At 38.2% G+C, this 13,930-nt stretch overlaps 1 protein-coding gene across 1 annotated transcript in view; it reads right to left on the bottom strand.

The window, feature by feature from the left end:
* Window positions 1-13,930, bottom strand: part of Spef2 (sperm flagellar 2) — a 175,395-nt gene that overhangs the window by 28,384 nt on the left and 133,081 nt on the right. The window contains 4 exon segments of the mRNA XM_077795544.1: window positions 3,049-3,278; window positions 6,929-7,067; window positions 8,769-8,897; window positions 11,252-11,405. Of these exon segments, the coding sequence (XP_077651670.1) occupies window positions 3,049-3,278; window positions 6,929-7,067; window positions 8,769-8,897; window positions 11,252-11,405 (652 nt within the window).

The raw sequence follows: 13,930 nt of genomic DNA on the forward strand, positions 1-13,930 counted from the left end.
ACATTATACTTCCATAAAAATTTAAAAAGCTATGTACTTAATAAAGAACATTTGGCAAATGTCATCCTAATGGAATAAAATCAGTGTCCCCTCAAACCTGCCCTTCCACCCTCCCCAAAAGGTGAAAGGGTATCCTTAAAAACATTGACTAACAATGGCAGAACTGAGGGTAGAAGAATAAAGCAACAGAATACAAGAGGATATTTTGTGGTGTCTGAAAAAATGGAGAGAAGAGGTGAGTGGGAATTATTAGACTTCCTCAGGTAGGACAAGGTCAGCACCTGGAGCCTGACTTTGAGGGGTGCCAGTGGAGAATCTCTAATTCTGTGTGATGACTCTGGGATTCAGAAAATGTAATGTCATCTTCCCCCCCCTTTGTTTTACAGTAATAGTAAACAAAAAAATAGCAATGAACAATACTTCTGATAAAATACCCAACAGCATAGTAAGAATTTTATATATAACCAAAAATCAACATATAATGTTTTCCAGATGGAATGAAGGAACTAATACAGCAAAAACATTTAAAGTGTTTGCTCACAGACTATGGTTCACAGTGAATCATCAAAATTCCCAAATCCCACGCATTTTGCAGCTTTGTAAATTCATTTTTAGTGATGACTGTTATCCTGACACTTGGGTTGGTTCTCAGCCTGAATGGGTTGGGGAGACCTGCCTGTAGTTCATGCATCTGGGGAAGGAAGCAAGGAGAGCAGCCTCCTGAGCATTCCCCTAATGTCCTCCTACACTCAGGCTTCATAGCTACCTCATGTTTTCTAGCAGCCAAGTCCAATAAATTTAAATATCCTCTACATCCTTGTTACCAAATCACTTTTTCCCCCAGTACTGGGAATGAGTCCCGGGTGCTTTACCACTGAGCTGCTTCTCCAGCCCTTTTTATTTTCTTTTGAGACAGAGTCTTCTTAAGTTGCTTAGGGGCTCACTAAGTTGCCCAGGCTGGCCATGAACTTGTGCTCCTCCTGCCTCAGCTCCTGAGTCTCTGGGATTTCAGGTGTGTGCCACCACTTTTAGTCAAATCACTCCTGACTCCCTTCCATTCTCCCTCCAACACATTGCTCCACCTGGTTTTCCTTGACCACCTTCACCCACTGCATACTGACTCCCCTTTGCTTTGTATTCTCAAGCACTTTTACAAAGTTCATATTCTGTGCCAGAAAGAACCCAACTTATTTGTGTTTTTATTCTTTGTTTGACTTTCCAAATTATACTCTAAGCTCCATGGGCATATGGTTTTCTTTTCATCATTATAACTATTTTGTTCCCTGTTTCTCTCCCACTTTCTTTTTTCTTCTTTCTTCCTATTTCTTCCATAGTCTGGAAACTGTCCTATCATACTACGCAAACAGAAAAATGTTATCTGTTGACATTTTTTTATTCTGAAGTTTTCTAGAATTCACCTTCTAAGAAATACATGTGCCAAGTTAGAGTTATTACTTGTTATTTACTTTTAAACTTTTATCTGAAATGCAAGCTCTGGTTTTGAGGGTGGATCCCAGATTGCATTATGATGATAATCATGAATACTAGAGTCCTTTCCAAAGGAATTATCAGTGGCTGATAATCTCCAACATTCATTTCCATCTACTCAGATATACCCAAGTGCTTTTAGTTTTCAACCTCTTCACTAGATGTTTTCTTCCTAGTCACCATATTGTCAGATTAAATCAAATCACATTTTGTGTTTTACAATCTTTTTGCATGTATCCTTTTATTTTATATGTAAAAAGTAGCATGGAGAAAATGAAGAGCAAAGACCACTTCAAAAAGAAAACCTATAAGGAAAGGGCACTGTGAAGTTCACACAGCCGAGGAGAGGCTGGGCTCTGCCTGACAGGGACTGAGGAGATTTCATGGCCTAGCTTTCCAAGCCAGGATTTTTTTTTTTTTTTTTTTTTTTTTTTTGGTACCTGCTGACAACCACACTTGCTTCATGCGCAGATGCTGCCAACCTGAGTCAGAGTCCATCACAGTGAATATGAGTGTTTTTCTATCTTGGAGACATAAAGCCTGCTGAAGCCAATTTCATGTGCTGACAAAAATCAGTTCATGGCCTCACACAGACCCTGGGATGAACTTGGCAAGGAAGCCTGCAGACTTGAACCAATGTTCTTTCTACCAATGTATTTGGTGTGGATTTCTAGAATTATGGGAGTTTTAAAAAGTGGAGTCAACATGTTAATACTAAAGTCCATTAACTCCTCCCTGGGGAAAAGTGATAATTTCCCAATAAACGGGACATATTGGAAGATAAAGTCAACCTGTTTATGCAAGGCAACTTAGTTCAAGGAGAAGGAGCAAGAACTTTGAATCTGCAGGGTTCCAAATGATAAACGAGCACAGGCAAATTGTTCAACTGCTCTGTGACGGTGTTTAATCCTAAAATGTGGACATGATAATCCTACATGATGGGTCAGAATTACAGGTGCTATCAGCTGATGGGACTCTTTGAAGAATATCTAGAAGTAGGAAAAGGCTGACTCGAAAAAGCCAGGGCAGAAGCTATAGAGTCATAATGCTAAAATGTGAAGGAATTAAAGAATTTGTGTGCGGAAAATAACATGTACAGATACATGTGAACAAATTCATTAATTAGACAAATTTGTTAATAATTATTTGGTTTTACTTGCAGTCTATGAAGCATTGAGGGAGGTTTCCTTCGAAGAGTAGATGAAGCATGAACTCATAGTCCCAATGCCAAACCTAAACTACAAGTGTGCACATAGGCTACCTTCCAACTGTCAGATGGAGCAATAGTCAAATTTACTGACTGTTAGGAAGGGAGGGGGAGGACAGGAGAGGAGAATTACTAGGAATGAGGAATGCCACAACCTTCAATGATTGTGAGTCTCCTGTGTGCTTGATTCAGATCGACATTATTCAAAGCAAACATCTAATAAACTAGAACAAAGCCAGGGCTTATCCTGGAGTCCCGCCATCCAACAGAGCTAATTTCACTTGAAGACAAGTGATGGCCTCTCTGGGTAATCTTAACCTTTTTTGGTGTTCTTGTCATGATAGTTACCTTACCTTTTGGTGCCATATCGAAGAACTGTTCTCGAAGATTGTCAAGCTGTTCGATGGTCAGAGTGCCATTTTCTTCCTTTTCCACAGGTGGGGGACGTACTGGTGGAGGAGGATCTGGGAAGACTTTTATGTCACCGTTAATGAAGAAGTCTTCTTGGTGTAAATAAAGCTCATACTGAATTTTTGTAGTTGTTTCAATGTGATAGCGAGCTACTTCAGTTAATTTTTCCACACTGAAAGCAGTAAAATGAGTAGAGTTATCTCCATTAAAGATACTTCAGATTAACAGTGTTTACTTATAAGACATACACACAAAGATGAACCCATTATTTAGTTAAGTTAGATGATTTAATTTGTATATTTAAAAATTTAAATTTTCCTCAAGTCTATTTTGTAAGAAGTTAGAGTATGAATACATGAAGATTAAAAACAAAATATATGCTTATTACACAACCAATGGCTATCCACTTTGTATAAAGGTGAACAAAAGAGAATTCATTAGATATGGTTTTATTAGTATTGAATACATTTTATTATGTGAATGATTGTATCAAAAAGTTAGCTTTCATTCTAAGTATGAACCAGAATAAGATGATATGGCAGATATAAAATATGACTATTAGAGTAATTAGTTTATTTGGAGTCAGGATACATGTTAAAGTGAATCAAATTTGAAAATATATTTCTGGAATAGTGGCTTTTCTCTAACTTTATTTCAAGGAGTATGATGTTTTCTAAGACACAATTACCAGAATAGCACTCTTATGCATAAAATCCGTTGCAACTGTGTTGCTGTCTTCTTGAAGAGTGGACAATTCCTAGCTAGATTGGGTGTCCACTAGCAACAGCTAGTGACCACGAAGGGGCAGTAGGAAGAACACTGGGGTTGAGAGCACTCATCCAGAACACACTCTAGTCATGGGTCCCACAGTAAGTCATCTAGGCTTTCTGAATTCCTTATTTTTGCGATAAAGCCAGGTCACTCCCTCCCTTTTGGTAACTCATGTGAGAACACATAGGTCATGGATTTCAACTATACTGGGGCGGTTGTATATGCAAACAAGTAAAATACCACTGTATTGAAGAAAGGATCTTGTTTTACATCTTAGAACAAATAGTGAACATTACAAGAAAAAGTATATTCAATCTGCTTTTATATAATTAGGAGCACCAAAGTACTCATGTATTGAAAATTTAAATCATATTAGTTGCTGTCTTTCAAAAATGTCCTTGAGGTGTCAGCTAAATTTATGTCTCTTTTAATTTACTTTATTTGTTTCTCTTGGAATTTATCACATTTCTAAAATCTGTGGATTCTAAACTGTCTAGTCTAGTTCTAGAAAATTCTCAGCTATTAATTTTAACTTCTTTAGCACAGTTTTGTTCTTTCCAATTACTTCTTAATGTGTAATTTATGGGTCTTTTTTATCTTTAGTAATTTTCTCATCAACTTTTTCTAATATAGTCTAATCTCATTGAATTTGAAAATTTCCAATATTATAATTTTCTTCTCTATAATTTTATGAACACTCACTTATTCAAATATGTTTTAGAGTGTTTATTTTATTTATTTCCCAACTCATACTTTGTGTTCACATTATGTTTTCTTCATTATGCTACTGATGCTTATTTGGATATTATTTCACTCCTAACATTGAGGCTGTTCATGAAGAAAATAACTAAATACAATGTCAGAAGATGCAAATAAAGACAGATTGTAATTGAGCACTTGGGTTCTAAACAATGTCTTGGATAAGAAAAAAATAATTTAATATTGTCAAACTTCTGATAAGAAATTATTGTTCATTAAAACTATACTTCAAAAACAAAAGATACAATTTTCAGAAGAATGAAAATTTGTAGGAATTCCTTCAACATAAATGTGTATCTAATGCTGTATACTTTATTAGAAAGCAAATTAAATCTGTTTAAAACATACAGATGCTATGAATTAAATAGAGATGTAAGGTAGGCTTTTCTAAGTTAAAAAAGAATATTAAATTATTTAGGGCAAACACTAATAGAAGAGTTTTGAATAATATTTTAAACCAATAAAAATGAAATTCTCAATAAAAAAAAATGTCCTTGAACTCAACTACAGAATGCTGACTTTTTGAGTGTTCACATAGCATGTGTTAGCTAATTACTTTATGCTTTGTGGTGTTTCTGTGCTGGGGGACAGAGAAGAAAACTGGTAGCTATTTACATAAGTGAAGAGCCTGGGAATGTAGACTGAGACCCAAACAGAACCAGGAAATCAAACAGGTGTGCGCCACCTAGTGGAAACTGGGGGTCACCAAGCGTAACCTCAAGAATGGAAGAGAACAGATACCAGGAAAATAAGAAACAGGATTTGAAGTTCAAAGGGATTTGAGATCTCTCTCTCTCTCTCTCTCTCTCTCTCTCTCTCTCTCTCTCTCTCTCTCTCTCATCACATTCCTAGGTTTTTAGTTTCCATATGTGGTCACAATACATAATAGCATCTATAGATTCAGAGGGCAGGTATACACAATGTAAATCTGAGAACTTTGAGTACACTGGATAATATCCATTCACTGGATGGCCACGTGGACGGGAACCAGGAATCCTAAAAATGAAGAAGATGTGTATGGCAATATGTAAAAATGTGGATGTGTAACCGATGTGATTCTGCAATCTGTATATGGGGTAAAAATGGGAGTTCATAACCCACTTGAATCAAATGTATGAAATATGATATGTCAAGAGCTTTGTAATGTTTTGAACAACTAATAATTAAAAAAAAAAAGAAAAAAAGAAGAAGAAGAAGATGTGTTTTCATTTGCAAATGGAAGGCAGAGAGCAGAGATAAGGGCTCCTGCTCTGTGAGGTTCACAGGACCTGGCTTGGCTGTCTGCTGTGAGACTATGTTAAGCATTACTGCAGTGAGTTACCAGAGTGAGATATGTTTGTAAGCACCTTTTTAAAAGCGTATTTATTTTACTTTGGTGCAACAGTTCTAAAAAACTAGGCTGAAAATTTTACAGTAGAACTTTCATTATGAGACAAGGACTGAGAAAACAAACCCTAAAAAACTGCTGTTTTAGAGGGTAATTTCTGCTTCTCAGAATACTTGCCAAAGGAACACTATTTAGGGTGGTAGCCTCTAAATTTTCAGTAAATGTTTATTGGAAACTATAGTGCATTACGGAATCTAGATCAAATAGAAAGCTCTGAAATAGCCTGGTTGGAGTGTTTCCTTTCATAGATAAAGCTGTTGAGGCCTAGATCAGGCATGCCACTAATTTTGGATAATGTGGGACTCCTGGTTTTAGAGGAGGGAGCCTCCTGACCCTCAGATGAGGGTGTTTTCACTCTGCTGAGCTGCCTCTTTATACCTTTAGGGGAGAGGTAGAGGATGAGACTCACTGATTCTTACTAGCAGGGAGTATTTGGGAAGCCCTTGGAACTCAATGGAAGATAATCTTAAGTATTACCCATACCAGGGAATCAGCCTAACTAGTAAAACATTCCAGTGAATGACTTCTTAATTTTTCACTATTTGACTCTCATTGATGGTAAAAATGGTCCTAGAAAGAAGATGTGAAGCCTTATCTCACTTTGCAAAGATATGTCACTTTGTAAACTAATGTTTCCACAGAACAGTGAGAAAATTGAATTCATAAATAACATGCAAAACTGGATACTGCAATGAAACCTTTCGAAACATGATTTACTGTTGGGAAAGGAGCAATACAAACACGAAGTAAAGCTCACTTGTTTATACACTTGATGTCCTAATGGCTAAAATGTCCATTTTAATTTGTAAACTATTTAAATTTGTAAACATCTTAAAAATCCTTGTCAATTTTGGTGCACAGGAATTAATGAAATGTATTTTTTTAAAAGCCATGCAGTACTTTACCTGGCCATTTCATTCAAATACTTCTCACCAAGCCATTTTTCCATGAGTTTATAGACATTGACCGCCTTTGTTACTAAATCTTCAAGGACAGTCAGTGCTTTTGTCTTTATCAGTTCAAGTCGAAACTGTGTAGCTGTCTCTATTTAAAAAGAGAAATCAAGATTGTTTTTTCATGTATTATATGTACCTGAACTTTGTGATGAACCCAATTCACTTTTAAGCCAGTCATGCTTCAGTTTGTGAAGCCGTTGGTGTACTTTTAATGTACCAGTGTAGATAAGGTAATGTCTCATCTCATTAAGTAGCAAAGTGTAACCTGTGGCAAAGTCATCAGAGAAATCATCTAAACCAAAACTCTACCTGAGCTCTATACTTACTGCACTTTATGGCAATACACTCTTTGATAAGTGGAATGGGAAGAAACACACAGACAATTTCTGAATTTCAAAGTCTTTGCTTATTCTCTCCCTAGTTTGGAAGCTTGGGGTGGCAAGGTCATCGTATTTCTCGGCATTGCTAAAACTAGGAAAAAATTATGGGCTTATTGCTTTTTGGCACATTATAAAGTCTGAGGATTTTACCTTTAAATTATCTGTTTAGTCTTTCTGTTTTACTTTTCCTTTGTCTCTGGCCTACTCTGGGTGCTTATTATCTCTCATTTAAACTCTTACAATAGCGTCGACTTTGCTTTTTCTAACTTCTTTTCCCTGCCTCAACTCCATCTCCAGACCATCCAGAGTCCTCTGAGTCATGCGTTTTGCCAAAAGATGTGATCATCTTCACTTTTCTGCCTGTGACTTTTCATTAATTCTGAGTTGTTGTAGGGAAAATCTGACTTTTTTGGCAGGGCCTATTTGACCCTCTGTGGTCTGGCCTCCCATTTCCCAAGTCATTCCTTCCCAGAATATGCCCCTACACACCGCAGGTCACTAGGCTTCCTATCCTTTCTCGGCCTTGGTGTACTTTTCTCTTCATTCCCACCCTAATTTGTCCCCTGGGCAAGTTTCTCCATATAATTGCAGTTCAGCTCACACATTAGCTTTTCTGGGAGCTCTTTCTTGACACCCCCTGCCCTGTTATTCTGTATCTCCAATATTACAACGTGCTGCTAATGATCCTTTTTTTCTAGATGAGCTTTATTTTTTGTTTGTTTTCTGCTTGTACATATATGTATGTATCTTCAGCAAGGGCTTGGCATATGGTGAGAATTCAATAAGTTTTTACTGTGTGAATGAATGCATTTGTCACAATGAGGGTCATGCATTGAAGGAACTGAAGATTGAAACATACTGGAAAACAGGGGACTCAGGTGTGGAGACAGACCATGGGGGAGATGTGCGGCTGCTGACTCTCCTAATACCTCTTCAGGGCAGAAGGCCCTGGAACATTGGAGATGCATGACAGGCCCTTCTCTGGTCTTTGCTTCCAGAAACTCCCTTTTAAGGCCTATTATCCTTTGGTCAGTACTTACTCAATTATTATAATGTGAAACCCACTTACTCTGGTTAGCTCCCACCTAATCCAGTGAAATCATACCAACAACTGTCACAGGTTTTCTTTTTCATTTGTTTGTTTTTTTTCTATTGTTTTTTAAATGACTGTCTTGCTCTTCTAACCCCCTTCAGAATTCTTTTTGTCTCCTTTCTACATCTTGCAGACAATTAGGACTGATTGGGTGAGGGCCCAAACCCTTGACTCACACAACAGTCAAATCTGGTCCTCTGTGATCATATGAAAACAACCAAGGGAACACTGTCCTTTTGATGAGCTGGCTGGGGGCTATTGGTCACTAATCTACTTTCTACTGAAAAGCATCATCTTAGCTGTTTCCCATCTCTACCTTCGAATTGCAGAGCAGCAAGATATTCTTCCTTTATTTTGAACTTTAGTTCATTCTTCTTTTCCATTTCAGCAATTTCCTCTGCTGTCATAATTACAGGAGGTGGTTCAGATAGAGGTGGTGATTTACCTGAAGGGGTGATGAAACATGCTGAGTAAACTACCAACGTATGAGTGCATGCACGGGGTACCTGGGCAAAATGAGTCCAAAGCAAAATCTGTGCAGTTACAAACCTCTAGTGATTAAGAGACAGAGAACTTTGGTCTTCCCATTGTGAAAGATGACATACTGATAGTCCTTCCTTGAAAATTCTTCATGTGGTTTCTTGGCTGGACTCAAAAAAACACCCATTTGTGTAGCATCATAAAAATCAAGATGTGCAGCAAGTGTAGAGATGATTACAGAATCCAAAGATGGTGGAATTCAGAATTTGGGGACAGAAAAGATCAAAACCCAACAATATTACAACAGATGACATTAGTCACCTGGAGAAATTCCATTCCACAAGGGTTTGCCTATATTAGCATAGTATTTGCAAGAAAAGACCAACACATAACCTCAAGAAGATGTGGCTAAAATGCATATGACTGTCAAAAATCTGGAACCTAATTAATTAACTTTTAATTAGCACTTAACTACCAGTACTTTGATGATTTCATAGGAGAACTGGCAAATAGAATTTGCCAGCATTTGCCATGGGAGAGGACAGTGCAGTTCCATTGCAGACCCAGTTTATGCCATTCTACTCAGTTCAGCAAACCTTTCGAGGGTCTGGTGAAAGGGTTGGACTCTAGAGAAGGCACACATGCCTTATTTATTGGCACAAAGGCTTGAACCCAAGGGTCCTTAACCACTGAGCCACATCTCCAGCCTTTTTTGTTTTATTTTGAAACAGAATCTCACGAAATTGCTGAGGGCCTCACTAAGTTGCTGAGGTGAACTTTGAAATCATGATCTTCTGCCTCAGCCTACTGAGCAGCTGGGTTTCTAGGCATACACCATGGTGCCCCACCATAAATGTCATTTATTACATAAACATTTAATGAAGGAATTGGACTCAACCACTAGTTCCATTAAAGGAAACAGAAGCATTTCCTCCTTTGAATGGTGCATCATTTTTTTTAACCCATTTGAGGATGAACTAAAGTGGTGAGTTCTTTTTTAAGGTGCCATTCTTCTCTTTGCTTCAAGTGCCACTAACCACCCCCTCCTCCATCCTCAGCGCTTAACTTAAAGGTACTCCACCTGGGAAGTATTCCCCTGTCCACTCCAATGCCATGGGTTGGCCTTGTCCTCAAGGTACCTCCATCTCCCCCATCAAAAAGCAACAACTGGCCAAACATCTGTCCCTGCTGTTAGACCACAGTTCTTTCAGGATAGAGACCACGGCTTTAATGGTTCTTGAGTTTTAAGTCACTATTGTGTCCTTGGCACCCATAATAGAGTGTTTTACACAGCAGGTGCCTAATAAAAATATCATGGTAAGGATGAGTGGAGTGACTTTCCTTATGAGCTTCCCACTTTCCTTTTCTTGCTTCAAGTTACCTCAGAAATGTATAAGAGAGGAGATGGCACAGTACAGAAAGGGGACTTAAGGGGTGTGAGGAGGGATGGGAAAAGGAAGGAACTGAGGAAGGTGAATGTGAATATGCCACAGTGAATTCCACCTTTGTGTCTGTCTATAAAGCACTGATTAAAAAAAAATAATAAATAAATAGAAACAAGACCAGTAAAATAGAGGAAAGGACCAGGCGGAGTAGGAGGGGAAGGAAAGAGGAAGCACTAGGGACTGAAGTGGAGCAAATTATATTTCATGTATGTCTATTTATGTGAAAATGGATGCCACTATTACGTATTTATGTGATGCACTAATAAAAGTATCTAAAAGTGTGCAAGTAGAAATATCCAGAGCGGGAGGGAAAGGTTTGTGCTAGAGATATCCTGAGCTAGGGTTAAGTGAAGGTCTCTCCCAGCCTGAGTTCTCTTATGTTCCCTTCATGTCTCTGAAGCAAAAATTTAGACAAGAGGGCTCCAGATGTGATACAGCAATTTGTATACGGGGTAAAAGCGGGAATTCATAATCCACTTGAATCAAACCGTGTAATATGATGTACTAAGAACTATGTAATGTTATGAACGACCAATAAAAAAAAAAAAAAGAAAGCCAATAAGATAAAAAAAAAAAAAAAAAAAAAGAGGGCTCCAGGAGAAAAGGACTCACTTAAATTCAAATGTCCCTGAAACGTACAGGCACAGAGCTTTTAAACTTCTGGTGTTGCTGGAGCAAACAATCTTTTTGCAAGCATTTCCCAGATGATGTGGTACCATCTTGGAAGTTCTTTTAATACATTTACAATTGCCTGTGAGATTTATTTCACCCTGGATACATCCAGCTATTTGGACCAACAAGTTAAGTGGGAAACCCTTAAATGTCAAGGAGAGGTAGAAGGATGCAGGGTTCTGGGTGCTAAAACCATGAGTACCTTTTGCTTTTTTCTCTGCCTTTTTTTTCTTGGGTGGCTCCTTTTCCTTTTTGCCTTTTTTATTTGTACCCATTGGAGGAGACTTTTCTTTTGCATCTGCTGGCTGGTTTTCTTTTTCTTCTTCCATGAGCTGCTGATGAATGTCAGCCGCCACCTAGTTGTGTAAGAGCAACACTTCTGTTAGTGCAACATTAATGGGAACATGAAAATCATTTGGATTTAGTTATCTAGATTTCTTTGAAGCCTCAATCCACTGTCACCATGTAATCAATCTTTACAAAACACACACTTCCAGGATTTTCTGGCCCTGTCCCAAGATGCTGTTCCACTTCAGCCATCTGAAAGTAGCCTCTTGATTTCTCAACCCTGTTTACAGAGCATCCCGATGTGTCCCCATTGCCACCTCCAGACTGGGACAATTCTATATTATGCAAAAATTCATTTAAAAAAAATCCCAGCTTCTACAACTTTAACCCCTGCTATTCCTCCAAGTTCCTGTTATTCTCTTGGCCTCCAATGAAGGCATTTCACTTTTTCTGTGTTTCTTATCTATTTTTTTCAAAATTAGATCCTATGGAGATTGGCTGATGTTTTCTTTTAATTTAATTCCCTTCTGAGAAATTTTAATATTGCCAAAGTTTATTTGTTTATGTAATGTGTGTATATCTGAACCATACACATAAAATGCATCTTTTTTCATGCCCTCCAAGTATTGTTGGAGAATGCATGCCCTACACAAATTGGCTTGTGGATACTTGAATCTTGGCCTTCCACTCTAACACCATCCTGGAAGAATCAGTGCTAACGAGGATGACCCCTCTCACAGGCTAACCTCACAATGCCTAGCTTCTTGTACTTGACTGACTCAGCTCCTCTCCATTGCAGCACACCTCTCTTTTCTCTCTTACAAGTGTCCTGATTAGAGAGAAGGGTTGTGTCATATCTTCCCTTCCCCATTCAGGAGGGTCAGACCCTGCAGGGATCCTTCCACTTCTCTTCTGGGGCTGAGCTACAGGAAACCTTGTCTCAGGATTGCATGGATGAACTTAGAGGACATTTTGCTAAATGCAAAATCCAGGCACAGAAAAACAAATACTGTATGAACTTGCAAATATGTATGATCTTAGAAAGTTGAATTCACAAAAATGGAGCGTAGAATGGGGGTTTTCAGGGGCAGAGCTGGGTGGATGGATAGAATAGGGAGAGGAGAGATGTTGGTCAAAGGGTGAAAAGCTTCAATTAAATGGAAGGAGTATGTTCTGGAAATCTACTGCATGGCTTGGTGACGACAGTTAATGATATATTGTATCTTTCAAAATTGACAGAAGAGTAGATTTTTTAAGTGTTCTCATCAAAAAATGACAAGTGAAGTGATGGATCTGTCACTAGCATGATTTAATTGTTCCAGAACATATGCAAATATCAAAACATTTCAGTGTATGCCATGAATATACACAATTACAATTCGTAAATGAACATTTAAAAACATATGCACATAAACACATAATATGTGTGTGCATGCATGTGTGTGCGTGTGTGTGTGTGTGTGTGTGTGTGTAAAACCCTCATCTCACAACTTGTGTCACCGGGGTCATTCCTGCAGTTAGAAATACTGAACCTTTTGAACTAAGTCTAGCTGCTTCTAGTGAAGTAAAGGATACTTATGAGAGCTGAGAAAAGGACCCCAAAGAAGAAAACACACATGCACTTTGGAGGCAGCAGCAACACACAGTTTAAAACTTTAAAATTTCAATAAAGGAACTGGTGAGGAACTGGGGGTCAATGAGGGTTTGTTTATTGATTTGAGCACTTGCTGTGTCCAAGCCTGATATTACTTCTGAACAGAATGGGGAGGGAAATCAGGGAGAGAGGAACATGGATGGAGACAATAGAAGGCGAATAAGGCACTGTTTACCACAAAGACCCTTGCAGTCTTGTGGGTGAGACACACAGTTACTGCCTCTTCCAATTTTGGCCACTTCATACCCCATGACTTAGTATGTGACTGTCCCCAATTGTCCCATGAGTGTTAAGTTTCACCCCACCCTCCAAATGGGTTTGCAAGCTCTCCAGAGCTACGCCCCAGGCCTTTTCGTGTCCCCACAGCTTTGGACACCTATGTTATGTTCACAGGGCATGCCCAGTAAGTGTTATGAATGATAGCTTGACTTTTAAAATAATCATAGTGCACAGAATGAACCCAGAGCTTCTTCAATGTCAATAGCACCTTGGAGGGATCCAAAAAGTTTTCAGAGAACAAGCCAGTTTTTTGTTTTTAGTTTTTTTCCCCCACAATGGCTCTTTTGATAAAAATGGATTTCATGTTATATACTATACATGAAATTGAAGTTCTTGGTAAAGCTGAAAAAAGGCTTGTTAACATTCCCCACTAAATTGCAAGCAATTCAATTTTGAATCTGTTCTTGCAAAGCACGGTAAGTTAGCAATTTTCTTTAAAATTGGATTTATCTCCTTGGTAAACAACCTGGAGATGATGATGATGATGATGATGATGATGATGATGATGATTACCATAATCTGCATTTTTTTCTGGTCCACTTCCCTCAAAGACCTCTAGGTCTCTTTCAAAAATTAACATAATTTACAATATACTCAGCAGCAATCTAACTTGTAAGGCTGGAGAGAACTTGAAACATAATGCCTTGACATTGTGGGTGT

Source organism: Urocitellus parryii, chromosome 1 (genome assembly GCF_045843805.1).
Source record: "Urocitellus parryii isolate mUroPar1 chromosome 1, mUroPar1.hap1, whole genome shotgun sequence".
In the NCBI taxonomy this organism is placed as follows: domain Eukaryota; kingdom Metazoa; phylum Chordata; class Mammalia; order Rodentia; family Sciuridae; genus Urocitellus; species Urocitellus parryii.